The sequence below is a fragment of the Chlorocebus sabaeus genome, chromosome 11, assembly GCF_047675955.1.
Source record: "Chlorocebus sabaeus isolate Y175 chromosome 11, mChlSab1.0.hap1, whole genome shotgun sequence".
Classification (NCBI taxonomy): Eukaryota; Metazoa; Chordata; class Mammalia; order Primates; family Cercopithecidae; genus Chlorocebus; species Chlorocebus sabaeus.
The window spans coordinates 115,294,135-115,305,443 of record NC_132914.1 but is presented as its reverse complement, the minus strand read 5'-3'; the positions used below and the strand labels follow the sequence as shown (position 1 = coordinate 115,305,443).

Sequence of the window (11,309 nt, the reverse complement as noted above, 5' to 3'; positions counted from 1 at the left end):
TCCATTCAGGTTTCTATTTTTATTCAACTATAAGCAAACAGCACAATTAATGCAACATTCAGCAATTCCAGACCAGCTTTTCTGACCCCCATGAAGAACGATCAATTTAACAGACAAAGATGTAAGGATTCCTCCTAAGCTGTCAGCGAGCGCTGCTGCTGGTCTCGATGGCCACGTCCCAACAGCAGCAAAGCCACTCCTCCTCCTGCCTCTCCCAGGACTGCTCTTTAAAGGGGGCACAGCGACATGCTGATGCCTGTCGAGGCATCTGAGATGTACCGTGTTGGGGGCCAGCCTCAATGCCAGCCTCTGCTTGTCTAGGTGAGCGACATCACCATAAAAACACATCGTGTACCATTCTGGACTCAGGTTCACAAAGGCAGAGGCAACCAATCTTTTTTTTTTTTTTTTTTAACTTCCCTTAAAGATTATTTGACGCTTTGCTCTGTCACTGTAGAACTGGTCTTCCCCCACTCCCCGATTTTTTCTTTTTTACATTCTGGGTTGCTATTTTCAGATGAACAATTTGATGACCCCATCATAGTACCAACATATCCCCCAAAATGAAGTTCAAATTTGATCAAAACATAAATCAGAGTGAGTAAAATTAGAAAGGTCAGGCAGCAGGAAAAGTCACCCTCAAACACCATCCGACTGGTCAGGTGTCTGTGCCAAGGGGGGCAGGAAGAGGAGAAATCTATTATACATGCAACACTGAACTAGGGAACAGGGATTGGGGCCTCCAGGACACTTCAGATCCCCAAGCTAACCCCCTACTTCCCAGACAGCTGCTCGTACAGTTTGGGCACATAGTCGTCCCACTCGGCCTGGTAACACGCGCCGGCCACCGGGGCCCCGAGCTCGTACTTTTTACGGAAGGACGCCACTTTGAATTTGCCACGGTGGTCTCCAGATCGGTTGCTGAGGATGGGCTCGTCACACTTTAGCGGCCTGGCCTGCTCGTAAACCAGCCAGACATAGCGGTGGAGGCCTGTGGGGAGAGGCAGAGGGAAGATATACACATAGCCCAGCACTTGAGATGGGGACATCACTGGTTTTTATCGAATGTTTCAACATGGAGGCACCCAGACCACACCATTTACAAGGAGGATACGGAGGGTCCAGACAGGTATTTGGTACAAATTAACATTTAATGGCAATTAACATATTAATGGCAAAAACCGCAATTACTTTTGCCATCAACCTAATAGAATGTGTTAGGCCCCTGCTGTAACTTGTCAAGCCCAAGCCCTTAGTTCCAGCCTCTCCTGGCCTGTGGGATCTGGCCTCTGCACCCCCTTATCCTCGCCTCCCACGAGGCCTTGTGCTCTTCATTCACCCCACTTCAGGCTCCCAGCCAATCTCAAGTCACCACCCACCACCTCCGATCAGAACACCTGTTTCACTTCTGTCAGGTATGAGAACCCAATTAAGGACAAAGCAAATCAATGACTAGGGCCCACCATAACACAATCGAGCCTCCAGAATAAAGGAGAACATTTTCTTTCTATCTCCAAAACTTACTTCCTTAGAAAACTGGAGACCTACTTTGACGTGACCCAAACTCACTTTAACTAAGCAGCTTTCTACAAGCTTCAGTGATATACTGGATGCAAATAGGTACCATGAGCTTTTTTTGTAAAAGTAGGTTTTGTTTTTTTTTAAAGTGGGTTTTGTTTTTGTTTTTTTTTGAGATGGAGTCTCACTCTGTTGCCTAGGTGTGGAGTGCAGTGGCATGATCTTGGCTCACTGCAACCTCAGCCTCCCAGGTTCAAGCGATTCTCCTGCCTCAGTCTCCTGAGTAGCTGGGATTACAGGTATGCACCACCACGCCCAGCTTTTTTTTTTTTTTTTTTTAATATTTTTAGTAGAGACCAGGTTTCACCATGTTGGCGAAACTCCTGACCTCAAGTGATCTGCCTACCTAAGCCTACCAAAGTGCTGGGATTACAGCTGTGAGCCACTGCCCCAGCCAGAAAAAAATTTTTTTATTATTATTATTAATTTTTTTTTTTTTTTTTTGAGACGGAGTCTCGCTCTGTCGCCCAGGCTGGAGTGCAGTGGCCGGATCTCAGCTCACTGCAAGCTCCGCTTCCCAGGTTCCCGTCATTCTCCTGCCTCAGCCTCCCGAGTAGCTGGGACCACAGGCGCCTGCCACCTCACCCGGCTAGTTTTCTGTATTTTTTAGTAGAGACGGGGTTTCACCGTGTTAGCCAGGATGGTCTCGATCTCCTGACCTCGTGATCCGCCCGCCTCGGCCTCCCAAAGTGCTGGGATTACAGGCTTGAGCCACCGCGCCCGGCCGGTTATTATTATTTTTTTTTGAGACAGGGTCTTGCCCAGGCTGGAGTGCAGTGGCGTGATCTTGGCTCACTGCAAGCTCCGCCTCCCGGGTTCGCACCATTCTCCTGCCTCAGCCTCCCAAGTAGCTGGGACTACAGGCGCCCGCCACCTCACCTGGCTAATTTTTTGTATTTTAGTAGAGACGGGGTTTCACCGTGTTGGCCAGGATGGTCTCAATCTCCTGACCTCATGATCCGCCCACTTCGGCCTCCCAAAGTGCTGGGATTACAGGCTTGAGCCACCACACCTGGCCAAAAAAGTTATTTTTAAAAAAGTTCTTTAAATATTTGCACACCGATGTTCAATGCAGCAGTATTCACAATAGCCAAGAAGCAGAAGCAACTCGACTGTCCACTGATGGGTGAACGGATGATCAGAATGTGGTTTATACACACAACAGAATATTATCCAGCCTTTTATTTTTTCTTTACTCCTCTGTGTTACTCTAGGACTATTCAGCTTTAAAAAGAAATTCAGACACATGCTACACCAGAGAAGAACCCTGAGAACATTACATTAGTGAAATTAGCCAGTCACAAGACAAATACTGTACAATTCCACGAGGTATCTAAAATAGACAAACACTGCAACAGAAAGCGGAATGATGGCTGCCAGGGCTAGGGGAAGGGAAGTGGGGAGCTGTTGTTCAATGGGGACAGGGCTTCTGTTGGGGAAGATGAAAAATCTAGAGATCTGTTCCACAACAATGTGAATGCAGTGGCCGGGCACGGTAGCTCAGGCCTATAATCCCAGCACTTTGGGAGGCCAGGATGGGAGGGTCGCCTGAGCCCAGCAGGAGGAATTTGAAACCAGCTTGGGCAATATGGTGAAACCCCATCTCTACCAAAAATAGAAAAATTCACTAGATGTGGCAGCCTGTGCCTGTGGTCCCAGCTTCTCGGGAGCCTGAGGTGGGAGGGTTGCCTGAGCCCAGGAGGTGAGCTGAGCCCTGCAGTGAGCTGAAAACTTGCCACTGCGCTCCAGCCTAGGGGACAGAGTAAGACCCTATCTCCAAAAAAAAAAAAAAAAAAAACCCAGTGTGAATGTAGTTAACACTACTGCAGTGTACACTTAAAAATGGTTAGGATGGAGGGGGTGCGGTGGCTCACGCCATAATCCCAGCACTTTGAGAGGCTAAGGCAGGTGGATCACTTGTCAGGAATTTGAGACCAGCTTGGCCAAGATGGTGAAACCCCGTCTCTACCAAAAATACAAAAATTAGCCAGGCATGGTGGCGCGTGCCTCTAATCCTAGCTACTCAAGAGGCAGAGGTGGGAAGATCACTTGAACCTGGGAGGTGGAGGCTGAAGTGAGCTGGGATCACACCACTGCACTCCAGCCTCAAAAAAAGGGTTAAGATGGTAAATTTTGCCAGGCATGGTGGCTCTTGCCTGTAATCCCAGCATTTTGGGAGGCGAAGGCGGGCGGATCACCTGAGGTCAGGAGTTTGAGACCAGCCTGACCAACATGGAGAAACCCCGTCTCTACTAAAAATACAAAATTAGCCGGGCATGGTGACACGTGCCTGTAATCCCGGCTACTCGGGAGGCTGAGGCAGGAGAATTGCTTGAACCTGGGAGGCGGAGGTTGTGGTGAGCCGAGACAGCGCCACTGCACTCCAGCCTGGGCAGTAAGACTGAAACTGTCTCAAAAACCAACCAAACAAACAAAAAGATGGTAAATTTTATATGTTTTTATGAGAGTTAAAAAAAATAGCTTTCAAAAAGCAAGTAAAGCAAGTTACAAAACAAGAATGGCCATAAGGACATTAAAACCTCATTAGTCATCAGGGTGATGAACAGTAAAACCACAAAATGGCTTTTTTTTTTTTTGAGAAGGACTCTCATTCTGTCGCCCAGGCTGGAGTGCAGTGGCGCGATCTTAGCTCACTTCAAGTTCCGCCTCCCTGGTCACACCATTCTATGCCTCAGCCTCCTGAGTAGCTGGGATTACAGGCACCCGCCACCATGGCCGGCTAATTTTTTGTATTTTTAGTAGAGACAGGGTTTCACCGTGTTAGCCAGGATGGTCTCGATCTCCTGACCTCATTATTCACCCACTTCGGCCTCCTGAAGTGCTGGGATTACAGGTGTGAGCCACCGCGCTTGGCCTAAATGGCACCATTTTACACTCACTTAAGTGTTTAAAGTCAAAAAGACCAGGCTGGGCATGGTGGCTCACACCTGTAATCCCAGCACTTTGGGAGGCCAAGGCGGGCAGATCACGAGGTCAGGAGATCAAGACCATCCTGGCTAACACAGTGAAATCTTGTCTCTACTAAAAATATAAAAAATTAGCCGGGCACGGTGCTGGGTACCTATAGCCCCAGCTACTCGGGAGGCTGAGGCAGGAAAATGGCATAAACCCGGGAGGCGGAACTTGAAGTGAGCTGAGATGACGCCACTGCACTCCAGCCTGGGCGACAGAGCGAGACTCTTGTCTCAAAAAGAAAAAAAAAAAGACTGACAACACCTAATGCTGGCATGGAGCTACAAGGATGTTATATGCTCTCCTGAAACTTTCAGATATTGCTGATCAGAGTATAAAGTTTTCTTTTTCTTTTTTCTTTAAGACAGGATCTCTATCACCAAGCCCCGAATGCAGTGGTGTGATCACAGCTCACTGCAGCTAGAGTATAACATTTCCTTTTTTTTTTTTTTTTTTTTGAGACGGAGTCTTGCTCTGTCACCCAGGCTGGAGTGCAGTGGCCAGATCTCAGCTCACTGCAAGCTCCGCTTCCCGGGTCTACGCCATTCTCCTGCCTCAGCCTCCCGAGTAGCTGGGACTACAGGCGCCCACCACCTCGCCCGGCTAGTTTTTTGTATTTTTTTTAGTAGAGACAGGGTTTCACCGTGTTAGTCAGGCTGGTCTCGATCTCCTGACCTTGTGATCCGCCCATCTCGGCCTCCCAAAGTGCTGGGATTACAGGCTTGAGCCACCGCGCCCGGCCGAGTATAACATTTTCAACCATTTGGAGAACCTTGGGGAAATTTCCATGACTAACAATTCTACTCTTCAGTATTCACCCAAGAAAAATGGAAACACCTGCCTACAAAATGACAAGAATGTATACATACAAGAATATACGGCGGGCCAGGCACGGTGGCTCACACCTGTAATCCCAGCACTTTGGGAGGCCGAGCCGGGCAGATCATCTGAGGTCAGGAGTTCAAGACCAGCCTGGAACATGGAGAAACCCCGTCTATACTAAAAATACAAAAATTAGCTGGGCGTGGTGGCATGTGCCTGTCATCCCAGCTACTTAGGAGGCTAAGGCAGGAGAATCATTTGCACCCAGGAGGTGGAGGTTGCAGTGAGCTGAGATCAAGCCATTGCAATACAGCCTGGGAGACAGAGCGAGACTCCATCTCAGAAAAAAAGAAAAAGAAAAAGAATAGTGAAAGTGATTTATGGAGACAGGAGTCAGAATATGGTTAGCTCTGGGGGAATTTAAGTAAAAAGGTCACGTGAGAACTTGTTGGGTAATGGAAATGTCATCTATCTTTCCAATGGCTGGTACCTTCCATGGGTGTAGGCATTGATCACATTTGCTGACTGAACCCTTCCGATCTGTGCATTTTGTTACATGTAAATTATACCATATTACAAGAATATGGAAAAAGCAACAACAAGAAAATGAGTTACTGAGGCTTTTTTTAAAAATGAGAACACAGCTCTTACTTGAGAGAACTGCTTTATTCTCATGGGTAAGCTTCCCATAATTAAGCTGCCTAATTTTATAACTGCCCTAGACAATTTAATAGGTCCCTGGGAAATCTGTCCCTTTACCGTCTACTATGCATATGTGAGAGAGTTTAAAGGCATCTGAAGCTTCCCGGTCTCCAGAGAAAACAAGATCCCACGACCAACTGTCCATGTCAGGGATGTTCTTATACCTCTTCATGTTAACTCCTGGCTGGATAAGCTGTACGAAAGCTAGGATTGTGACAGTTCCACCAAATGGAAAATCCTGAACTGAACACCAGGCAGTAAGAATGCCTCTCTCACCATCAGCTTAGGCAGCACTTACCCAACCTCAAAGTTTCAATATGGTGGTCTTTCTCTTTCTATCTCTAGATGTCTACATGTATTTTATATGTAATAGCTATAACACGATACAACACAATACAATGAGTGTGTGTGTGTCTTCAATATAGTTCTGCTGAAGTCTTCCAAATCTTTTTTCAATATACCAAGCTAGGCCGGGCACGGTGGCTCAAGCCTGTAATCTCAGCACTTTGGGAGGCCGAGACGGGTGGACCACGAGGTCAGGAGATCCAGACCATCCTAGCTAACACGGTGAAACCCCGTCTCTACTAAAAAAATACAAAAAACTAGCTGGGCGTGGTGGCGGGCGCCTGTAGTCCCAGCTACTCGGGAGGCTGAGGCAGGAGAATGGCGTGAACCCGGGAGGCGGAGCTTGCAGTGAGCTGAGATCCGGCCACTGCACTCCAGCCTGGGTGACAGAGCAAGACTCCGTCTCAAAAAAAAAAAAAAAAAAAAAAATACCAAGCTAGACTTTTTCAGAAAGAGGGAGCAAAAATGAATGCAGAAGGCAACCTTATATAGTTAATTTGGAAACTGATCATTTCTGAAATTTTTTATAGAATTAGCAACTCAAAGATCACCCCGGGCAAAGGCTTGAGATAGTTTAACTGTGTATTCCACCCAGCGCAGCCCCAAAAGGCCATGCTAAGCTTTCCGCAACAGTGATTCCCTCTCACCGACTTCCCTGCTTGCTAAAGGGCTAGGGATGCAGAGGCCACTCCACACAGAGGGTCCATCTGTCCAGAACCCAAGGCTCTAGCCACCTGACACTCCTGCAGGTGTGAATGTGTGCCCTGAAGGCAGCTGCCCTACAGGTGAGCTGAGATGCTATTTCCAGCAGGGTTAAGGGCTCTCAAAAGAAAAAAGGCCAGGCGCGGCGGCTCACGCCTGTAATCCCTGCACTTTGGGAAGCTAAGGCAGGCGGACGATGAGGTCAGGAGATCAAGACCATCCTGGCTAACATGGTGAAACCCCATGTCAACTAAAAATACAAAAATTAGCCGGGCGTGGTGGCTGGCACCTGTAGTCCCAGCTACTCAGGAGGCTGAGGCTTCAGAATGGCATGAACCCGGGAGGTGGAGCTTGCAGTGAGCCGAGATGGCGCCACTGCACTCCAGCCTGGGTGACAGAGTGAGACTCCGTCTCAAAAAAAAAAAAAAGAAAAGAAAAGAAAAAAGCACTGAGCCAATCCTAATGTGCACCCAAGCTCCCTCCCAACCTCCCACCAAAAACAACCTTTACTAACCTGTGCCCTTGGGAGGCCCTGAGCCCACATAATCGGAGAGGACTGTGCCACTGCTGATGTCATTGCCCTTCATGTTGACCACCAGGAAATGATGCCATTCCCTGCACGAAGAAACACAGGAGGTCAGCACCACAGAAGATCAGGAACACTCACTGCACAGCCAGCAACTGGGCATCGAGAACATGCTGGGTGCCAGAACACAGCCACAAACAATAGTCCTCACTTTCTCAGAGGCTGGCACGAACCTCAGGGGTTTGCAGAAGAGCAGACCCAGCCCCTCCCACCCTCTTTTTCTAGAGCAAAGGTCAGCAACTTTCCATTAAAAGCCCAGAGAATAAATGTGTTAAGCTGTGGGAGCCACAGTCTCTGCTGCAACTATTCAACTTGGCCTTGGCAGCACGAAAGCAGCCACAGATGACACATAGCTGTGCTCCAATAAAACATAACTGATGGACACTGACACGCAAATTTTGTATAATTTCCACATCAGAAAGTACTATTCTTCTTTCATTTAAAAATGGTAAAACCAGGCCGGGCGCGGTGGCTCACACCTGTAATCCCAGCACTTTGGGAGACTGAGGCGGGCAGATCACCTGAGGTCAGGAGTTCGAGAGCAGCCCGGCCAACATGGTGAAACCCTGTCTGTACTAAAAATACAAAAATGAGCCAGGCAGGGTGGTGGGTCCCTGTAATTCCAGCTACTCAGGAGGCTGAGGCATGAGAATCACTTGAACCCGGGAGGTGGAGGTTGCAGTGAGCCAAGATCATGCCACTGCACTGCAGCCTGGGTGACTGACTGAGACTCTGTCTCAAAAAAATAAAAAATAAAAATGTAAAAACCATTCTTAGCTCATGGGGCTGTACAAAAACAAGCCACAGGTAGATATGGCTCTCGGCTGTGAGTTACAGATACCCGCTGTAGGGGGCAAAAGGGCAGGAAAGGCATTCTCTGGCTTAAGCATGGGTCAGGGGATCCCAAACCAGGTCTACTTCTCCATGTCCAGCAAGGGACTTACACCCGATAAGCCATGCCTGCATGACCTGCTCTTCCTCCTCTTTCCCAACTCTCACCTGTATTTGGGATCCTTCCTGCTGGGAGCATCCGGGTCTGTCAGGACCAAGGTGTAGAGCTTCCCTGAATCAAGACCATCCCACGAAATGCTGGTGGGTCTATTCTTAACCTGTATGAAGGAATCAGTTTGGAGTAAAAAAGTCAGAAATGCTGAAGAAACTGGCTGGGTGTGGTGGCTCACGCCTGTAATCCCAGCACTTTGGGAGGCCCAGAAGAGAGGATCACTTGAGGTCAGGGGTTCGAGACCAGCCTGGCCAACACGGTGAAACCCGTCTCTACTAAAAATTCAAAAATTAGCTGGGTGTGGTGGCGGGCACCTGTAATCCCAGCTACTCAGGAGGCCGAGGTGGTGGGAGGATCGCTTGAGCTGGGGAGGCAGAGGCTGCAGTGAGCCAAGATCACCCCACTGCACTGGGCGACAAAGTGAGACTCTGTCTCGAAAAAAAAGAGAAATCCTGAAGAAACCGATACTCTTTCTTTGATCTCAGACTCTTCAAAGACAAAACAGAATAGATTTTTAATAAAATCAACGACCCTGTATTGACTCTAAGAGCCAGGAGCTGGAGTTTTATGTACATCATTTATCTTATTTATTTATTTTGAGACCAGGTCTCCTTCTGTCCTCCAGGCCACAGTGTAGTGACGCTATCAAGGCTCACTGTAGCCTCAACCTCCAGGGAGGACTCAATCGATCCTCCCACCTCAGCCTCCTGAGTAGCTGGGAACTACAGGCTCACACCATCACGCCTGGTCAATTTTTTTTTTTAGAGTTGGGGTCTTGCTATGTTGCCCAGGCTGTGTATTATTTCAGTCCCAACAACACCACGGGGCTAGTGTCCCAGCACACTATTAACAGAAACAGATGAGGCTGGGATTCCAACCCTGGCACTGAGTCCCCCTCCCAAGGACACCCTTACATTGTCTGTCCGGAATCACAGGGTTTCTGGATTTGGTGATCACGAGGCTACCTGGGGCCTGCTAAAGTGAAATCTGCATTAACGTTTCAAAATGCAACGTTTCAAACTGCATTAACATTTCAACGTGCAAAGAAAAGGAGAAAGCCAAGGTGGTAAGAGGGGGGCAGGGAAAGGGAGGCTGTGTTAGATGGCCACTTCATATGTAAATATCCAAAAAATTTAAATTCTGTGAACATCAAAAACAATGTAAGGTCGGGACAGTTTATTTAACACTGTTGCCTGGAGCTTCATAACCAACTAGCAGTGGCGTCTGCAAATCTAGTTTCTTCACTTTCAGCAGCCCCAGCCGTGGGCGTGGGAGGTCAAACAGCAAAACTAAACCGTCGCCCTCCAGCGTTCCGGCTGCACGCTGTCGACCGATTTAACAAAAGAGAAATCGGCCGGCGCGCTCATCGCCAGTTACATAATGCGTCACAGGCTCTCGGCCCTCCAAAACGAGGCCTAAAATGCTGACGCCCTAGGGGAAGCTCTTGGGGCGGGGGCGTCCGAACGGCCACAGTCTACTCCGTCTCGAGGACGTCCCTCTCCAGCGCCCTGCCCCGTTGAGGGAGAGGGGGATCCGGCCTGTTTCCGGACCTAGGCCCCTCTTGGGCCCGAAGCCCGGGAAAAGTGAATGAATTTCTGCTGCAGGCCGAACCTGCCTGGCCACGCCACAGGCCAGGTTCCCGGTGCTCGAGGTGGCCCCCAGGCACGGGACACGGACCCCGGTACCTCTGCCCTGGGGGGCCTACGACACACGCAGGCTGAACCTCCCCACCGCCCCTGGCCCTGTCTCCGCTGGGTCCCACCCAGGCGGCCGGCACAGGCCTCCGCGCCGGGCCGCTAGCTGCACGCCCGCCGCCCGGTGTACCTGAGTGGGCGTTAGCACTTTGCCCAGCTCGTCCAACGCAGCCCCGGCGTAGGTGACATGCAGCGGGTGCTGCGGTTGCTCGTCCACTTCTTGCAGGCTCAAGGGCCCGGACCACTTGCTGAGGTCCACCGGCATGGCGAGGCCAAGCAAAGCTTGCAGCCGGGAGTGCCGCGGCAGGCTAGGCGCGGGCGGCAGCAGCGACACGGAGGCCTCAGCACACTGGCCCGGGAAGGCGCAGACCCAGCGACCAAGCGAGAGCACGCGCCCCAGCCGCCGCCCACCCCGCGCACCGCCCCACGCCACGCCCACCGCTGCCTGGCCTCTGATTGGCCGAAGCTGGCAGAGCAGGGCCGCTCGGGCTCCTGGGTCCATGCAACCTGCTCCGGGTGGCAGCCGAGTTCTCGGGAACCGCGGCTTGGCCTGCGAGGCTGTTGTTTCAAGAAATGAAAATGAAGGGCGCCCTGGAATAGGTCCGCCTAAGAGAGAGGTTCCTGCCTTACAAAGTGTCGCGCTGAAAAAAAAAAAAATGCAATTGAGTTCGCCTTGGTTTCGTTTTGGTTTTCTTAATTTTTTGTATGATTCTTTGCTCCACTTTCCAAGTTCAGCAATGTGGCCTGGCTCATACCTATATCGCCAGCACGTTGGGAGGCCAAAGCAGGAGGATCGCTTGAGCCCAGGAGTTTGAGACCATCCTGGACAACATAGCAAGACCCCATCTTTACAGAAAACTAAAAAAAAAAAAAAAGCTAGACATAGTGGTGCATGCCTGTAGTC

The 11,309-nt window shown here is 49.8% G+C and overlaps 1 protein-coding gene across 1 annotated transcript; it reads right to left on the bottom strand.

Moving 5' to 3' along the window:
- PEBP1 (phosphatidylethanolamine binding protein 1) lies at nt 1-10,837 on the bottom strand. Its single transcript, XM_008004884.3, has 4 exons — nt 10,536-10,837; nt 8,708-8,817; nt 7,637-7,737; nt 1-991 (listed from the first exon to the last, which is right to left on the bottom strand). The coding sequence occupies exons 1-4, from the start codon at nt 10,668-10,670 to the stop codon at nt 774-776; spliced, it is 564 nt and encodes a 187-aa protein (XP_008003075.3). The 5' UTR covers nt 10,671-10,837; the 3' UTR covers nt 1-773.
- Nucleotides 10,838-11,309: the final 472 nt, after the last annotated feature.